The 20,659-nt window shown below is 39.5% G+C and overlaps 1 protein-coding gene across 1 annotated transcript in view; it reads right to left on the bottom strand.

Annotated features, from left to right (window-relative positions):
• The window catches only part of LOC127450386 (tRNA-splicing endonuclease subunit Sen54-like), a 30,159-nt gene extending 11,624 nt beyond the window's left edge, over positions 1–18,535 (bottom strand). The window contains exons 1-7 of the mRNA XM_051714474.1: positions 18,458–18,535; positions 15,066–15,224; positions 14,448–14,511; positions 14,278–14,361; positions 10,700–10,798; positions 10,352–10,404; positions 10,139–10,240 (exon numbers count right to left, since the gene is read on the bottom strand). Of these exons, the coding sequence (XP_051570434.1) occupies positions 10,139–10,240; positions 10,352–10,404; positions 10,700–10,798; positions 14,278–14,361; positions 14,448–14,511; positions 15,066–15,224; positions 18,458–18,522 (626 nt within the window). The 5' untranslated portion in view covers positions 18,523–18,535. The remainder of the gene's footprint in view (positions 1–10,138; positions 10,241–10,351; positions 10,405–10,699; positions 10,799–14,277; positions 14,362–14,447; positions 14,512–15,065; positions 15,225–18,457) is intronic.
• Positions 18,536–20,659: the final 2,124 nt, after the last annotated feature.

Raw genomic sequence — 20,659 nt, 5'->3', positions numbered from 1 at the left:
AGATCAGTGCTTTCCTTCCTGCAAGAGAGGTTGGAAGGGAGGCTGTCCCCTTCCACCTTGAAGGTGTACGTTGCTGCCATAGCAGCACACCACGACGCAGTCGACGGTAAGTCCTTAGGGAAGCATGATCTGATCATCAGGTTCCTAAGAGGCGCCAGGAGGCTGAATCCCTCCAGGCCGTGCCTTGTTCCCTCATCGGACCTCTGTAGTTTTTCAGGGTCTACAGAGAGCCCCCTTTGAGCTTGCAGTCAGCCGAGTTTAAGGCACTCTCCTTGAAGACTGCCCTCCTGACTGCGTTCACTTCCATCAAGAGGGTAGGTGACCTGCAAGCATTCTCTGTCAGCGAAATGTGCCTGGAGTTCGGTCCGGGCTATTCTCACGTGAACCTGAGACCCCCGACCGGGCTATGTGCCCAAGGTTCCCACCACTCCTTTTAGGGACCAGGTGGTGAACCTGCAAGCGCTGCCCCAGGAGGAGGCAGACCCAGCCCTGTCGTTGCTGTGTCCGGTGCGCGCTTTACGTATCTATTTGGATTGCACGCAGAGCTTTAGAATCTCTGAGCAGCTCTTTGTCTGCTTTGGTGCACAGCGGAAAGGAAGTGCTGTCTCCAAGCAGAGGATCGCCCACTGGCTCATTGACGCCATAACTATGGCATATCTCGCCCAAAACATGCTGCCCCCGGTAGGGCTACGAGCCCATTCTACCCGTGGTGTAGCGGCTTCTTGGGCCCTGGCCAGAGGTGCCTCTCTAACAGACATTTGCAGAGCAGCGGGCTGGGCAACACCCAACACCTTTGCAAGGTTCTACAACCTCCGGGTGGAACCGGTTTTGTCCCAGGTAGTGGCATGCAACACAAGCGGATAAGCCCGGGATAGCCGGCCGGGTGTATCGCTTGCACATAGCGCCTTCCACCTCCTTTTGAGCTGAAGACGTGCGCTGTTAATTCCCAGTAGTGTTCACAAAAGTTGTTCCCTGGTTGACTTCCTCCGAGCCCTGTGGCAGTCGAGTTTTTGGAGAGACTCGCTGCCGGCCCAGTACACGCGCTAACTAAGAGTCCTGTTCTGGGGTAGGTGCTCCGCATGTGGCGGTTCCCTGTAAGACTAACCCCATGCGATCTATATTTTCTGCTATTTCGTTTCCCTGCTGGCAAACTGCGTCTTCCTTGGGCAGAGGCCCCTCTGCCCCAGTCTCCATGTTGTAGTAACTCCTCCCCCATTGGGCAGGATCTACCTTGAAGGCTCTCCACATGGTTGGAAAGACCATGTGATGTATTCTTCCACTTAAATATCCCCCCTCTCTTGGGGCGAGGTGTGGTCTCCGCGGTGTCCTCCCCTTGGGAGGGACACCCCCCGACTAGACCTGGCGGCCCAGTCGGATAATCCCCCTTCTTTTTTAGGGAGTGGAAAAAGAGAAGGGGAAAGAGGCCACGACTGGGTTAAGCCTGTCTCTATCTCTGGGTAGTCGACTTGTCCCCAAAAAGGGCCGTTCGACACTCATAACTGTGTTGGGGGAGGTTACGTGTTGACCTGGTGTGCTGGCTATGAGGCACACAGCAAGTCTGCCCACCACACACCGCCAGTTCACGTAACACAGTTCAGCCTTGTGGCGTTTTGTATAGGGACCCCTAGTGTCACTACATCGACACCAACGTCGAGTGAGTGACAGATAGGGAACGTCATGGTTACTGGTGTAACCTCCGTTCCCTGATGGAGGGAACGAGACGTTGGTCCCTCCTGCCACAACACTGAACTACCCGCTGAAATGGCCGGACCTTATATCGGCTCCTCATCGTAAAACCTGAATGAGTGGTTGCATACCAGCTCCTTTTATACCCGTATGTTCGGGGGAGTGGCATGCAAATACCACTCGCCAATTTTCATTGGCCTTTTATCAAAGACCAGAGGTGTCTCGGGCTCCCAAGAGTGACCCCTAGTGTCACTACATTGACACCAACGTCTCGTTCCCTCCATCAGGGAACGGAGGTTACACCAGTAACCATGACGTTTTCGGCCGAAAGATAAAAAAGTCAGAAATCTTGGCCGAAAATCTGAACCAAACTGTGACTTTAAAATCAAGTAACAGAGACACTGACATGAAGAAAATGCAGCGTTTTATGTTAATAGATGTAAACAGAAGCTTATGTTTAAGTATATATTGATGTTAACAAGATTGTGCTTATAACTGAGACACGCATATGTACAGTGTGTGTATGTGTGTGTGTGTCTGTCCACATGAACCAGAGTAACAGCACAAAAAAAAAAATAGATGGAGTTTATGGAAGCACACTGTGGATAAATTTAAAATGCCAATGCACAATCTCTTAGTATTTGCGTTACCTAGTTGCCTGCCTAAAGTCTACATTCCCAAAAGTAATGAAGCGATCGTTCTCTTGAATATCAGCGCATTAGTAAAAAGTGTTTTTACGTGCGTATACAGAGGCTGTGAGGCCGTTTAGCTTGAGCTACCATCTCATATTACAGTAAAATATCCCCAACTACCATTCAAGCTGAGCAGCACTGTGAATCAGCGGTGTCAAACACAAGTGCATCCGCCGCTCGCGGTCTCGCGAAAACGGGCAAATTTACGCTTTTCATCTGAAACTGGAACAGTGAGTGGCTGTGTCTCGTTTGGAAGGATGCGTCCTCCAGAGGTCGCATTTATCGGCCACATATGTCATCGAGGCTGTCTCGTTTCAGAAAAGCGAGTAGGACACTTCGAATGCGACATTCTTTCACGGGAATTCGGAGGATGCATGAGATGTATCCTTCGTGCGCACTCACAACCCACAATTCTTTGCTTCAACGGAAATGTCTAAAAAGATATTTGCCCGTAAATATGATGTTCAAACGCAAGGAATGTTAATTCCCAAGTTGAAGTACCTCAGTATATGGGTGCAGAGTATATAATATGTATAATTATATTAATATATAATTAAAATAAAATATTAGACTAAAAGTACACCTGTACAATCTATTTTAATTTCTCTTTACATCCTTATATCTCTCCTAAAATTTACCTCATATATTCCCTTCTAAAGGGACTTTGTTCCCTTCCCACTCTAAGTGCTCGCGCTTGTTAAAGAGTGGCATGCTGTCATAGCAACCATGTTACGTTCTGTTTCCGTTTGTCCTACGAAGGCCGTTTAACAAGGCTTGTTTAAAGGAGGACACTCGGTATACTGCAGCCTTCATAAGGACGCGTCCTACCTAACATGCAGCCTTCCAAATGAGACACAGCTACTGTCACAGATAAACTCAGTTTATTTTTCCCCACTCACAACAATATTGACAACATGGACGATGGGCAGATACAAGAAAAACTATTAGAATAGGGAGGTATGCTTTTGTCCTTTGTTATGTATTCATAAGTACTTTATTAGCATTTTGTTCGATAAATATTTGCTTATGTTAGGCAAAAGTCAGTTTACACACACACACACACACACACACACACACACACACACATATATATATATACAGTTGAAGTAAGAAGTTTACATACACCTTAGCCAAATAAATTTAAACTAAACTTTTCACAATTCCTGACATTTAATCGTAGAAAACATTCCCTGTCTTGGGTCAATTAGGATCACTACTTTATTTTAAGAATGTAAAATTTCAGAATAGTAGAGAGAATGATTTATTTCAGCTTTTATTTCTTTCATCACTTTCTCAGTGGGTCAGAAGTTTACATACACTTTGTTAGTATTTGGTAGCATTGCCTTTAAATTGTTTAACTTGGTAAAACATTTTGAGTAGCCTTCTACAAGCTTCTCACAATAAGTTGCTGGAATTTTGGCCCATTCCTCCAGACAGAACTGGAGTAACTGAGTCAGGTTTGTAGACCTCCTTGCACGCACACGCTTTTTCAGTTCTGCCCAAAAATTTTACATCAGATTGAGGTCAGGGCTTTGTGATGGCCACTCCAATACCTTGACTTTGTTGTCCTTTAGCCACTTTGCCACAACTTTGGAGGTATGTTTGGGGTCATTGTCCATTTGGAAGACCCATTTGCGACTCAGCTTTAACTTCCTGGCTGATGTCTTGAGATGTTGCTTCAATATATCCACATAATTTTCCTTCCTCATGATGCCATCTATTTTGTGAAGTGCACCAGTCCCTCCTGCAGTAAAGCACCCCCACAACATGATGCTGCCACCCCCATGCTTCTCGGCTGGGATGGTGGGTCACCCTCACCCTTTTTCCTCCCAACATAACAATGGTCATTATGGCCAAACAGTTACATTTTTGTTTCATTAGACCAGAGGACATTTCTCCAAAAAATCTTTGTCCCCATGTGCACCTGTAAACTGTAGCCTGGCTTTTTTATGGCAGTTTTGGAGCAGTAAATTCTTCCTTACTAAACAGCCTTTCAGGTTATGTCGATATAGGACTCGTTTTACTGTGGATGTAGATACTTGTTTACCTGTTTCCTCCAGCATCTTCACAAGGTCCTTTGCTGTTGTTCTGGGATTGATTTGCACTTTTCACACCAAACTATGTTCATCTCCAGGAGACAGAATGCGTCTCTTTCCTGAGCGGTATGAAGGCTGCGTGGTCCCATGGTGTTTATACTTGCATACTATTGTTTGTACCGATGAATGTGGTACCTTCAGGCATTTGTAAATTGCTCCCAAGGATGAACCAGACTTGTGGAGGTCCACAATTTGTTTTCCTGAGGTCTTGGCTGATTTCTTTAGATTTTCCCATGATGAGGGTGAGGGCAAAGAGGTGCTGAGTTTGAAGGTAGGCCTTAAAATACATCCACAGGTACACCTCCAATTCAGTACACCTCCTATCAGAAGCTAATTGGCTAATTGTCTAAAGGCTTGACATAACTTTCTGGAATTTTCCAAGCTGCTTAAAGGCACAGTTAACTTAGTGTATGTAAACTTCTGACCCACTGGAATTGTGATAGTCAATTAAAAGTGAAACAATCTGTCTGTAAACAATTGTTGGAAAAATTACTCATGTCATGCACAAAGTAGATGTCCTAAACGACTTGCCAAAACTATAGTTTGCTAATATTAAATCTGTAGATGAGATAGCCATGTGTTATATATTGTTGTAAAGGTCTCAATTAGTAGAATGCAATGAGCTAATTTGTTTCACTCAGAGGCCAAACTGCAGTGAGTATTAGTGTATGAAATTCCCACAGACACACAAATATAATAAACAGGAGTGTCTTTTTGTCACGTTTTTCCTTATTACTTCCTGAAACATACATATAATATAAACAATGACATATCGTAACTTACAGCAGACTATCCCGATGCAAACGAGCCCAAACACAACATAATATGCTAAGTAGATCTTGAAATATTCCTCAAAGAGTGTACATGGAAAGACAATACACAAAAGGGCGCTTAACACACTTTGTATGTGTATGTGCAAACACACATCCACATATGTGCTCATCTAAAGAATTGGGATGCTCCTGAACACTTAATACTTCTGTATTTTGTAGTCTAATCCATTCATTTCCAATGGCCGGGAACACAACAAGTGTAACAAAGTGAAATAAACCAATAATATGTAAAGAAAATGGTCCAATTTTTTTTGTGTTTTCAGATACCATATGTAAACAAAGTCAATGAATTTTATTCTAATTGGATTAAGTATAAAAAAATAAAAATAAAAATAAAATAAAAATAAGAAAAAAGTTGTACGGGTCAAAGTGACCGGAACACAATATAAGGGTTAAATATTTGTAAATAGTACAACTTATGCATGTAAACAATAAACATGTAACAAAAAATAGATGCAATATCCATATAATATTCACGGAATATATGGATAAGTTCATTTTTAAAAAGCTAAAAATGTAACCAAAATTATGAAAAACTAATACAAATATAATTAGTAAAATGTATATTTTTGTATTGTACCTAGTTAGAAGGTCCCCTGTATAATTAACAAAATTATCTGGGAGAGGATTTCTTTCAGATGTAAGCAAAGTGGACATTATAACTGAAACATACCCATATGAATCAATATCGAATTGAATCAAGAGTTTGTGAATCGGAATTGAGTCAGGAAATCTGTATCTATACCCATCCTTACATGAAACACAAAAGAAGTTCTTAAAGATCTTTACGCCTCGGTCACACTAGGCTTTGAGCATGCAAAATTATTTCAAACACCACAACGGGCAGGATATGACGTCACGCTCGAAGGCTTCTGGTTTTAATAATAAATAAATCACTATTAATAAACAATATTATATTCAAAATGTTAAAATGTTCTCACATTCCTGCAACAATAAAAACATTCAGCTTTGAAATATGTATTATTTGTAATGAACCAGTGTGTGACGTTTTGATCTTCTATTGCTCACGTGTCTTCTCGTCATACAAATTCTTATGTAAGAGTTCACCAAGCGAATGGCCGCTATTATCACATTCACGCCTTTACAATAGGTGGCGCTAATCAGCAAGCAATTTTACTCCTGTACGATAGGTGTCGTAAACACCTTTCAGCTGGTCTGACCTCTGCCCATCACGGATGAAAAGAAGAATGACAAATTTACAAACAAACGAGTTCTCTAGCAAGCAGATCCACAAGGTACAGCAGTGATGAAGAGATTGTTGTTGATTTTCTCAACGAGAAAGAAAACATTCAGACAATTTATTAACTATTTCCGTTCATCTGCTGGACAAGTTGACTGGCAGTATTATCAAGTAAACACAGGGGCGATTAGAAAGAATCGAGTAAAAAATAATATCAACAGTTAATACGTGTTATCATTTGGAACAATGCTGATTATATGCCACTGCCATGCATATATACTTTTTTATAAAAATGTCCTTACCTTACCCTGATTCACTACGGTAAGCCTACAAAAATGATTTGTATTTTGAGCTGTCGGGTCGGATTTGGCGCGAAATCGCAAGCTTATGTTATTCATCCTTACATCATTATATCAAGTCCATAAACGCAGTAAAGAAGTACCGGCTTTCATGTGTTTCGGCTGGGGAAACTACGCTGTTTAGTTCAGTCAGTCACGGTCACACAGTTCAGGACAGCATCACTGCAGTCTGGATGGATGTTTATCTGTTAACTGTTTTGCGAAACTGTTTATCTGCTATAATGCTTGAATATGTTTTCTGGTAGGGTTGTTAAAGCTTATATTGCTTGTCATGCTCGTATGAATCGAACAGTACTCGTGTGTTAACCAATCGCGATGTATATACATTGTCCAGTGAAGTTACTGTAACATGTTCCCACTAGAAGCCTGCGGTCAGCTAAGGAACGGCACCTTGTTGTACCAACACAAAGAGGCACCAAATCACTTTCCCGAACTTTCGGTTTCATCATACCACGTTGGTGGAATGACCTTCCCAACTCTATCCGTGAAGCTGACTCACTTTCTGTCTTCAAAAAACGGCTAAAAACACATCTTTTCCATGAGTACTTATCCAGTCACTAAAAAAAAAAAAAAATTCTTGTTGCACTTTAATCCATCTTGAATACTACTATTCTGATGCTACTGAAACTTTGTAATACGGCACTTTTCGTACCACTGTCTCCTTAAGGTGATTCACTTATAATGCATTCCTCTTTTGTAAGTTGCTTTGGATAAAAGAGTCTGCCAAATGAATAAATGTAAATGTAATATTCATGACTTCTGAATATTCTGTAGTTTCTAGGTTGCCTCAGTGTGTGCCGTTTTCTAATTTCTTTTACCCTATTCGCAGAAATGCACAAGCTATCACAAATTGTACTTTTATCAGATTGTCTGTTAACAAGTCTGTTAAAAAGCCACTATAGGCATAAGTTACTACAAGGTAGTTCCCAATGAAATGTATAATAATCCCAAGTTGTTTAAAATGTACCAATTTCATAGCACAGTACTGTACATACATTCATTTGTTTAGTGTGTAACCATCTATCTATTAAAACTTTAATGCTAAAGAAATTATAAATTAAACGTATTATTGTAATTTATTTATTGCATATTTCTGTATTTATTTTCATGGGGTTTTTTTCTCCCCCCTTTTCTCCCCAATTTGGAATGCCCAGTTCCCAATGCGCTCTAAGTCCTCATGGTGGCGTAGTGACTCGCCTCAATCCGGGTGGCGGAGGATGAATCTCAGTTGCCTCCACGTCTGAGACCGTAAATCCGCGCATCTTATCACGTGGCTTGTTGAGCGCGCTACCGCAGAGACATAGTGCGTGTGGAGGCCCACGCTATTCTCCGCGGCATCCACACACACCTCACCACGCGTCCCACTGAGAGCGAGAACCACATTATAGCGACCACGAGGAGGTTACCCCATGTGACTCTACTCTCCCTAGCAGCCAGGCCAATTTGGTCACTTAGGAGACCTGGCTGGAGTCACTCAGCACACCCTGGATTCGAACTCACAACTCCAGGGGTGGTGTCAATACTCGCTGAGCTACCCAGGCCCCTATTTTCATGTTTAATAAAGTATAATTCATCCTCATCATTATTAAATCCGTTTTTTGTTTTAATGTTTTTAGTTTAGTGTGTTATTGTGTGCAGTGCATAGACGTACTATTGTAGTATTACGGTTCACTTGCATAATCAACTGAGGCTGTACAATAAAATAATAAAGTCTTCCATTGAACTCGTATCAGCCATATCACGAGTTTTACCTCTTAAACTGAAAAGTGTAGTACAATACAAACATTAATAGTAGATAAAACATTTGAATATTCTTGTTAAAATTAAAATATCCTGTTCTGCTTTGAGTGTAGTGTCAGAAAAGCGCTTTAAGTGTAAAATTCATTAATTCACACAAAATATGTAAATACAAGTGTTGTTTATCTTTGACAAATCAAGTAATATTTCAGTTTTATATGTTTAATCGTATAGCATAATATCAACATGAAAATAGCATGTTATGACTCCGGCTCTGAATTTCTCCCAGTCATGATCACACACAGGTGATGTCCAGGTAAGCTCAAATCATGAGATTCATCCGCCAGAAGAGCAGAGCTGAAACACAACTCACGTAAAGTGTTCTCCTGCAAATTGCTTGCAATTTTTAAGTTTTAACCACAGATGTCGCTAGAGAGCACAAAGTTCCATAGTGGGGGGCCTGGGTAGCTCAGCGAGTATTGACACTGACTACCACCCCTGGAGTCGCAAGTTCGAATCCAGGGCGTGCTGAGTGACTCCAGCCAGGTCTCTTAAGCAACCAAATTGGCCCGGTTGCTAGGGAGGGTAACAGTCACATGGGGTTACCTCCTTGTGGTCACCATTAGTGGTTCTCGCTTTCAATGCGGTGTGTAGTAAGTTGTGCGTGGATCGTGGAGAGTAGCATGAGCCTCCACATGCAGAGTCTCCGCGGTGTCATGAACAGCGAGCCACGTGATAAGATAAGCGGATTGGCGGTCTCAGAAGCGGAGGCAACTGAGACTTGTCCTCCGCTACCCGGATTGAGGTGAGTAACCACACCACCACGAGAACCTACTAAGTAGTGGGAACTGGCCATTCCAAATTGGGTGAAAAGGGCAAGCCTCAATCCAGTTTTTCCGATGGAATATTTTTGTTCTCTCATTAGTAATTTTAGTTACTGTTAACTTTATTAACATATGCCTCGTGCTTATTTTTAAATAATTTATTATTAGGAAAGAGAGAAAATGAGCATTCAAGAAATTGTAACTCTCAAAGCTTTTTCATTTGAGTAGATTTTATTTATATAGCACATTTGGTTGTTTCATTTGAGCTTAAGCATGTCCATATCTATCAAAGTAGTGACTCGTGCTGCCTTTCAGATGGCAACGAAGCTATTAGGGGAAAAAGAAACGTAATTTTCAGTAGCTTTAAATCTTAGTGTAAAGTGACAAATCTAAATTTCAAATGCACCTTCGGTAAATGATCCTGCTGCCGACTCTGAAGTGACAGCCGTTGTCAATATAAACTGCAAATGTATTAAAAAGTGCAGTGCGTGGATTCTTTAAAATTTATCTTTTTGTGTTCCACAGAACAAAGAAAAATATGGGTTATGAACAACATGATAGCGAGTAAACAATGACAGAATTTTAAAACTAAACAGACACAGACAAGATTTATGTGACAGCAGTAACTGACTAAAGGAGTTATAATTAATTGAAAACTTGAGATTTAAAGTAAACATATGATGATAAAGACTATGAGTGCATGTGTGTACCTGGACACAGGACTCTGACTGCACTTCCTTTTCAGCTGCTGTCTGTGTTTGTCACATGACGCTGGCAGGCTCAGCAGTCTCTCATACCGGGATGGGACTGAACTGTGTGAAAGAGGATTTTTACTGGAAACTGAATGGAAACATAATCTCATAGAAAAGTTTGTAATCACGTTCTCAAACACAGATTATCGTAATAAGTACAGTGTTTTTTACCTGGGGTCAAATCTGCTCACAACATACCCAAGCCTTTTCAAATGTCCAAAAACCTACGTTGAGGAAGAAAAATTAACCTCACGAATGTTTAAAAGTGACCTCAGTAAGTTTTTATTTTTTTGGTTCTAGTGAAATTGGACAATGTTCAGTGTGGAGGCATAAAGTCAGGGCCGCATTAAGATACGTGCATCAATGCGGGCCTGCATGAAGTTTGTCTTCATCTCATGCGTACAAATCATTTTTAAACATGTTTGTAAGAAAGTGCTTTGTGTAAAATAATGACTGAGTGCACCTTTTAAGAAGTACTGTCTCATTCAGGTCACTGTTGAACAGATGCCTGAAACAAACCTGATACTGGTGAAGAGTGACAGAGTCACAAGAAAGAAAACGTTCATAGCCCTCCTGAATGGACAGTGGAAGATGCCGGTAAAACACCTGTACGTTGCCCTGTAACAACAAGAAAACATTGTAAAGATACAGAAGAGTGACAACATATTTGTACAGATGTCTCACAACACTTCATGTATGATTAAATAGGAATGCACCAAATTGGAAATTTTTGGCTGATACAAAACCAACTGTAGCAAAAAAAAAACAAAAACAAAAAAAAACAAAAGATTACAAACAGTTGATATTTACATCATGGCAAGCAGTGCTGTAGTTAAAAAATTTTAGTTTAGTTTTTATTCCTATTTATTTTCAATTTGTGCTTTCAATTTTGTTTAATTCTTGCTAATGTCAACTGCATTGCTATTCATTTTTTCATTTGGTAATTTCAGTATATTTAGATTTTTCTTTAGTATTTTAGGGCTACCAAAGTGAATGAGTTAGCTGATATGATTTAAATATGTGTAAAGTTGTTTAATTTCTCAGGGACATTTCGTTTTATTGTCATTTAATGCCACCTTCATGTTTAAAGGCGAGTAGTAAAGGTTTAAAATGTTATCATATACAGTATATCAAAAACTAAAAGTAAAATTAATTTGCATTAATTTTTATTTTAGTTTTGGAGTCATGAAATACATGAAAATCTGATCTTTTCTAATTATAATTAGGGCTGTTGACTTACATTTATTCAGTGCAATTAATTATATAAAAATAACAGGTAAAAAAAATAATCACGAAATTAATCATGACCCCGGACTGTAATATGGAATATTTCTACCATCAGAGCGACTCAAGTTTGAAGTACCACCTGTTTACAGCAGGGGGCAGTATGCAAAATTCCAGCTGTATAGGCAACGTGCAGCTTATACAGAGAACAAACCAAACGCTTGCTTGACACTTCGGACAGCACAAGGGGCACTTCTCATATCTGAAATTGTGTGTCCTCATTTCCTTTCCTTTCTTCCTTTCCTCGTTTTCTTGAAAGGAAGAAAGGACAGAAGGAAAGGAAAAAAGGACGGAGGAATCTAAGCAAGACGGACTTGTAAAATGAAATGTCCTGCTCACTCAAGCGTGACTTCAGATTGTGTTTTTGCACAGCTGCAGTATGTCTGCGTGCTTGCCGTTATTGAAACTTTATTTATTACAGTTTTTCTCGATTGATAAAAACACTATAACCAGGCTTTTTAACTAAAATTTCAAAACTGTAACGCCATTTATCAAAAAGCACACCCATTTCCCTAAGCTATAAACACTATTCCCCTGTTTTGACACATGAGTCAGAGTTGAACTGTCACTGCAAAACTCTACACACAAATCCTTTCATTTCTCATTGCCTACACCATGTGGTCATTTAGAAAGCACTAGCATTCAATATTGCTCACTCAAGTCAGCGCAGCTTGAGCTCAGTTAGCACAAAATGACCCAGATGGAAACACTAAGAGTCAAAATTGATCACACACCAATCAGAACCTTCAATAGATAGATAAAAGGGCCTGAGTCAGTTCATTCAGTTTTGGAACAATGGATCCAGAGAGACGTAAAGGAAGAGGTCGAGGACACCATAGAGGAGGAGGAGCAGTACGGAGTGGAGGAAGAGGAGGAGGACAAGGAGGACGATGACAAGAAAGAGGAAGGGGAAGGGGAAGGAGACAAGCAGTCTCGAATTAAATTCGTGCCACTCTAGTTGACTATGTCCTTGTCCATGGTATGACTATGAGGGAGCCAGCACAACCAGAGCAGCCTCGCTACGTTGTTGGTTGTGATAATGTCAGCTTCCATCGCGCTGCTCTGGTTCGCGACTGGTTTACCAATAACCTGAGGTTTTCCAACATCTTTCTGCCTGCATACTCTCCCTTTCTAAACCCGATAGAGGAGTTTTTTTCGGCATGATGGTTTAAAGTGTATGACCGAGAACCTCACATCCGTGTTCACCTTCTCCAGGCCATGGAAGAAGCCTGCCTAGACATTTCAGTTGATGCGTGCCAGGGGTGGATCAGGCATGCAAGAGGAGTTTACCCCCGCTGCCTGGCTAGGGCCAATATAGCCTGTGATGTTGACGAGATTCTCTGGCCTGTCCCAGACCAAAGACAGGATGCTGGGGCAGAATAATTATTATGTTGTTGTTTGGTGTATTGTACTGTACAAAATGTATACATTTGTTGTGTCTTTTGTTGTGTTCATCATGTGAAAAGGATTTTGAGGGGGAGAACCACAAGCAATATAACTTATTACCAGTTTTTATAGTATTGTTTTGAATTTATCTCACCAGTGTGTAAGACTATGTTGTAGTGTGTGTATTTTTGAGGGCTTGTGTGTCATATCTGAGGGCAAAGTTTGGTTTTTGGGTGAGAAGTTATGGATTTGTGTTTAGAGTTTCGAGAAAAGGAGGCATCATTTCAAGAAACGTGTTTAAGCAATCGAGAAAAACTATAATATATTCATAATAAATTCAAATAATTCATGATACACTGTTGAAGTATGTGACAATTATGGTTTATTTAAACTGCAAAGGTGAAACATTCATTAAAACTACTGTACCAGATGTGAAAAGGGAGGAAAATGTATGCATGTGTGAGATGCTTCGGCCAAAAAGTAAAGCGACCTCGGGAAGATTCCTCTGTCCTCAATCCTCGTGGTGCATTTAGAGAATGAATCCGTACTTCATAATGGCGGACGCTGATCGTTTTCCAGGTCATGGGCTCGAGGACGGAGGAGGATGCACAATTTAAGAAATGAGAAGCACCCAAGTGCATTCAAACACAGCTGGACGGAGCATAATTCCGAATGCAGGGATCTCGAGATGTAGCAAACTGCGTTTAACTAAAAATGCTGTGTTTATGATACGCCCCAACAAAAGTGAGACGCTCCAAAAGTGTTAGTCTGAGGCAGGTATACAGTGACGTGTCCTTAGAAAAGCCGTTATAACAAATATATCTCTGACTGATTGCCTAATTCAATTGCAAAATGGATTGCTGTGGACTGTACAATGATTGGCTTATTTTCAATAATATGGGAATAAACTATAAATTGCATTTTAAAGCCACTTTTTGTTTTGTCTTATCAACGCTTTACTCGTCTGCCACAATAATGTAACGCATTTTAATTATCTGAATTATTATGTTAATTAATATATATTATATTTATAATTAATTACTATTCAATCATTATATATTAAATTATTGTTATTTGTGGGCCTTTCCCAGTAAATATTTACATATGCAATTAATTCGATTAATTAATCAGCATATCATGTACTTAATTTGATTAAAAATTTTAATTGACTAATTATAATAGTTTTTATTTTACATTCATTTGAGTAGGAACTTCTTGATTATATTACGTGCAGTAATATATCAGCAAAGAAATGATTATAAACCTTATACAATGCAATAAGTAAATAAGTAATAATTACTTATTAGTATACCGTTGGTTTTTAATATTGGCCTAGTAAATAATAATAATAAATACATAAATTATGATAAATATTGGTGGCCGATACATCAGTGCATCTCGAATTAAGATTAAAAATACCCACTCACACATTCCATCAGGTAAAGAGCCTCTTCAGGATGCAGGCACTGTTTGCCTTTGTCTGAAAAACCCATCATCTGCCAAAACTTTCCCTGCAAAAACACATTAAACATGATCCTAAGAGGTGACTATTAACAAATGAGAGATTCATTAATTTGACGTTTGATGCTGAACTCACTGCTGGTGACTGCAATTCCACTAATCGCTCCTCAGGGATCCACAAAGCCTTCACTAGATTCCCTCTGTACAGACACATAAGAAGAGTAAAGAGCAACAAAACATTTATTTAGCTCCTCTTTAGCTTTACTGTGTGACCACTAGGGGTGGGCGGTATGACCAAAATCTTGTATCATGTTATGAGTAATTTGATATTACAGTTATTTTTGCTGGAAATTTAACAAAAGTGAATTAAATGCTTTAACAATTACAATTATTTTACTCAAAAACTCAAAACAGTAAACCTAATATTATAAAACAAGTTCTGACTCCAAATTCTGATTGAATGAGCCACATTCAAGGGCATACAACCATAAAAAAACTATGCTTCATGTTGCACCAAACAAATAATTTTGTCTTTTGTGGGTCACTTCCCGCTTTGTATTTTTGCATTACTCCATGTTTCTTCATTGCTCTCAGATGTAAATAACGTCCAGCCCATCCTGCCCACTGATAGCTGTGTAGATATATCTACCTCAGTGTACGCGGTATAGCACAATTTCTCCCGATAAACGTATGGTTACCGCTGTATACACTGTCATTCCTCCCAGCACTAGTGATTATTGTGATCATCACTCACAGTCTCTCGACTCGCTCCTCTGCCAGCAGTGTCCAGTGCTCATCCAGACTCTGCTGTAGTCGCGCTCTCTGCTGCTCTGATCCATTGGGAAGAAAGTCTTTCTGGCCCCTCAATGGGATCTTATGGCTTCGGGATCTCGCCTGGAACAGCTCTGATGGACTGCATGCAAAGCAATAACAGAGGGTTTTTTTTAATTATTATTTGTGACGAGGTGGAGGGCGTTGCTGGGCCGTGATGATGCATGCCTGGCGCTGAGTTGTCTAATCAGCTGGAGAGAGATAAGGAGGGGCCGGGATGCCAGTTCAAGAGAAAGAGACGCACGTGTTGTGTGTGTGCGTCTTTGTTTTGTTTGCTGCAAAGCACTTTTATGTTATGTTTGAGTTATGTTCTGTCAGTAAAGTTTACGTTGCTGTTCAGCCGGTTCCCGCCTCCTCCTCGCCCATGCTGTGAAACTCATTACATTGGTGCCGAAACCCGGGAGGGAGGAGGGATGCACTGTTGGAGAGCCCTCACCATTGTTGGAGGGTCGCAACGGTGAGGAGGTATGGTATGGTGGTACTGGAGCGGTTCGCCAGGAGACGGAGAAATCTCAGCCCCTGGCAGTGGCTCCTCTGCTCCAGGCGGCTGGCAGCGAGCTGGAGGGCTCTCCAACAGTGCATCCCTCCTCCATCCCGGGTTTGAAACCTAACCCTAACCCACCGCAACATAAACTTTGATGACAGAATATAACTCAAACATAACATAAAAGTGCTATGCAGCAAACAAAGACGCACACACACAACACGTGTGTCTCACTCTCAAACTGGCATCCCGGCCCCTCCTTATCTCTCTCCCACTGATTAGACAACGCAGCCCCAGGTGTGCATCATAACGGCCTGGCCACGCCCTCCTCCTTGTCACATTATTCTTCAAATATTAAACAAATTAAATCATTTATGGGTCAATGACGTGACACAAATTTTTATGTCCAGATCTATTAGATTATTTAAAAAATACATTAAAAATGCAATTTATGCAAAACAATTACTTGAAATACACTTGAATTGAACCTACTACGATGAACATTTTCAATTTCTGAGTTCGAAGTCATTTTGATGTTTATTTCTGAGGCTTAACCCTGTCTTAAGAAACTGCACCCTCCTTTTGTCCTTCGGGTCATTTTTGACCCGTATTGAAAACTATTAAAAATGCATAAATTCTTGATTATTGTACAACAGTGCAACACTAATGACCCCCTCCCCCTTAACAAAGTCTTTTTTATTGTGGTCCCAAAGTGTTTAATGAACGGGGAAAAATGATATATACTCAATATTAATTGAGTAACATAACTGTAAATAATTTTTAAAAAACCAAGGATGTTCCCTTTTTTTTTTTTTTTTAAATCTCTTTTGGCATTTTATAATATCTTAACTATATTACAAAAAATTCTGATTAATTCTGCTTGTATTAAATAAACAGTGTACATTTTAGAGATTTTAATATGCCTATTTCATAAATGAATCTCTACAAATGGGCCCACTTTGCACATCCATTGCAAAAAATCCATTCCTTCCCACTAATGTCAAATAATTTGTTGTAGTGTTACAGGGGTTTAGGAAGGTGCCGTAACAATTCTTTCTGCCATCTAATGTTTTCGGAGAAAATAACATCCAGTTTTACCATTGGGGGCCTTTTGCCCCATTGCACCCTATCATATAAAATAATGCAAGTAAACATATTTATTTACATATTACCTGTTCAAAACTGTTAAAAATACTCTATCTGTGTGTGTGTGTGGACATGTGCATGTGTGCACAAACCCTGTATGAGTATGCAATTTGTAGGAAAGATGCAGTACCCAAGACGGTAGGGAAGCGAGAGAACAGTACGGGGCTGGGGGCTAAATCTGAGAATATTTGAAATATTTTAGGTGAGATTTGATTCATAGCTGTACAACAAACTTTTTAATGCTGTAAAACATCCAGAAAGTCAGAATGTGAAGGGTCACAACTGGTTCTTCCCATATGGGTCAAAAGTGACCCGTTAAAGCAATGTTCCAGGTTCAATACAAGTTAAGCTCAATCAACAGCATTTGTGGCATAATGTTGATTTATACAAAAATGTATTTCGACTCGTCCCTCCTTTTCTTTAAAAAAAAAGCAAATATGGAGGTTACAGTGAGGCACTTACAATGGAAGTGAATGGGGGCCAATTTATGGAGGGTTTAAAGGCAGAAATGTGAAGCTTATAATTTTATAAAAGCACTTACATGAATTCTTCTGTAAAAAATCATGTATTATTTGAGCTGTAAAGTTGTTTAAATCGTCATTTTTACAGTCGTTTCGGGTTTGTTGACATTACATCGTCATGGTAATGAAGTTGTAAAATTAGATTTAACTTTACACACAAAGTGTTAGTAAGTGATTTTATCTCACTAAAATCATGTTCACATGCATACAGTTTATATCTTGTGTCTATACCTTTGAAACAGTGAATATTTTAACGTTTATGATTGGCCCCCATTCACTTCCATAGTAAGTGCCTCACTGTAATCCCGATTTTTTGCTTTTTTTTAAAGAAAAGGAGGAACAAGTCAAAATAAATTTTTGTGGTAATCAATATTATGCCACAAATGCTGTGGATTGAGCTCAACTTGTATTGAACCCGGAATATTCCTTTAATAATAAAAAAGTTGCGTTCTCAAGGGGCAATTTTACTTGATGGTTACAACACATGACATATTTAAAGTCAATAAAGCATTTTTTATTATTATTATTCTTTTTTATATATATATAGAAAATTCTATAAATGTTTCTCTAAACAATATTTGTGAAACCAATATGGACACAAAGATTACATTTCTGAGAACTTGTCATATTGTTATCAACGATCCACATACAACTGTTATCACCTGTGTAATAATATGAAAACTAACAAACTTCTTTGTTGTGAAATGTTTTGTGACGAGACTTGACGTTCATTTTAAGTGTGTCTTAAGAGTTAAAATACATCTTGGGGCCACTGTATATAGTAGTCTGTGTAACATATGAATATAATAGTTATTTACTAATATAATTACTTATATCATGATGACGGAGACATTACCCTACTGACAAACCTAACAAAACAAAAGATAAAGTGATTAAAAACCAGTACACTTAAACTTGTACTTGGTGAGTATTATGCTGTCGTTACGACAGATTATTTTTGTCATTAAAGGGAAAGTTTATAAGTTTAAAAGGGGGATATATATGACAGGAACAAGTTAGCAGGTTTACTGGCTAACCGCACGCGCAACATTTAGAGGCTTTTACAGGAATATTCTCGTGTTACTTGAGATTACAAACGAATCAATAAAATAACTAACTAAAACTATAATGACTGTGAAGCACAGGATGGGTAACGAGAGACACCTGAGCAGCTCGTCGTGGAGAATAACGCGTTTGTCAGCATCCGCAGACGTCTCGCTGTCTGCCATATTTGTCTGTGTAGTTTCATGGTCCTAATGCACAGCGGCTTTGTGTGCGGATGCGATTGTGTGACTGTACCAGTAGATGGTAGCATTGTACACAGTACGAGAGACAACAGCTGTGTCCCAAACAACGCACTATACACTATGCACTTTTAAAATACACTATGCACTCAGCCATGTAGTGTATGAATTTTCAGAGTGTAGTATCGTCCCAAATGGAACACTTAACGCGTTTTTTCTACACAGAAGCATTCGCCGTTTAACAGCTGACGGAAGTGACGTTTCAAGTGCACGTGATCTGTTGCCGCTAGCTTTAGCAGGTTAGCCAACATCACTTCAACCAAAATCTTTCTAGCTTCAACACTTGTATCTTAAACAATGTACATATTGACACAGCTTGGGGTGATGGTAAAGCATTCAACTCACATTTGTAAGGTGCTGTATCCACTGAAGTTTCACTAGCTGCTACATTCTCCATTATTTACAATAAGACCAGCATTGCTGCCGGTAACTCTGCACCTTCCGCTATGAATGCATGAAGTGTCCAACATTCCACACTCCGTTTTGATGGTTGAAAAAGTGCATCATCCGGATACTTTAAGTACACTTCTTTTTGCGGCATTTCAGTGTAAATGTACTACTCGCACTACTCACGCTACAAAATGGCGTCGAATAGTGCAGTAGTTTGCGGTTTGGGATGCACCAAATGGACTACTTGTACTGAGCCTCATGACATACTTCCGCTTCGAAATAGTTTCCCACAAGTTTCTGGTTCAATGTGTTTACATGCGCCGTAGTTGCCTAGTTCCTGAAACGCCACTTAAAATGAGTGTTCTAAAGTGGATTTTAAAGTACATATCTTTTCAGAGAAAGGAGAAGAAATATTCTGAACATCACCGTGTACAGCTTCTTAAAAAATAAAGTGGAAGTACAGTTTTCAGTGCTTTAATTCAGCCCGAACCGATCTGAGAAAGCAATGGCTGGTATATACTCCAATCCAAGCACATTTCACCATTTCTCCTCACATGGAGGTTTGTAGCAGACATTAAAACACAGATCAGCTCGAAACGCAAATGACAAAAGGTGGAGGGAGATAAAGGGTGTCGGCACCAGCGGCGCTCTTTGAATTGAACAACTACGTGCTTCAGTCACTGATATGTTCCATGTATGAGGGAGGAAAAAGACGCGATGAACGCGTGCATCACCCCGTTTTTATTAAATGTATGTTTTAATCTTAATTTTTGTGTCACTGTTTCACTGATAAGTACTGTATATCGATAAATGTTGAAATGCAAATGCACAAGTAAGAGCTGCTAAAGATAATGAGTTATAACTTTTGAAATAGATTAAATATACGTAGTGTGGTTAAATATATTTTATCGCAGTTATTTATTTATTTATTTAATTTGATAATACAACTGCTTCATTCTGTTCTGAGTGATTTTTAAAGCATGTTCAGAGTAAGATAACAGCTAATGTATTAATAAATAAATACATCTGGGATATTTATCCAATGAAAAGTAATTTGCAATCGTTGTATGGTGGAATTTATCATTAAATCTGAACCGGTATGAAATATCATCAATGAATGTAACACGTGTTAATGAGACGGCCAGACTGCTGCAGGTCATATATATTTGATTTATTATTCAGGAGCTGAGTTTAGCTACATTTGGAAAGGAAAAAATATATATATTTAGAGGCTAATTTCAGCAAATTATAAAACTGAGACTTCATGTTAGCGCCAAAAATATGATTTATTGATTTAATCAACTGACAGCCCTAAAAAAAGAAATAATCTGCCATCCCATGAATAAATCTCTGCATGTAGGCGAGCTGAACGCTGTAACCGGAAACACCTGAGCCGCACTACTTTGAACGTGGAAGCAGTTGTGCAAGTAGACCCACATGACCCAGAATTGACCTGTTTCAGTGACGTCACTTTTCAGCGAGAAAACAACGGCGGTCAATGGAAAAACATCTGAAAATCGAGATCAAGAAAAACATAAAAAATTGCTTCTGATCCATGCCAAGTCCCAGGAAAAGTTCATACAGGTCTGAAAACAGTACCAATGTTGCCAAATTGAACATTCGTGGATATTTGAAGATATTTTATCCACGATTCATCTCCGTACGCCGGTGA

The sequence above is a fragment of the Myxocyprinus asiaticus genome, chromosome 13 (genome assembly GCF_019703515.2).
Source record: "Myxocyprinus asiaticus isolate MX2 ecotype Aquarium Trade chromosome 13, UBuf_Myxa_2, whole genome shotgun sequence".
Taxonomy (NCBI): Eukaryota; Metazoa; Chordata; class Actinopteri; order Cypriniformes; family Catostomidae; genus Myxocyprinus; species Myxocyprinus asiaticus.
Note: the sequence above shows the minus strand (reverse complement) of the source record. Positions and strands in the feature narration are given on the sequence as shown.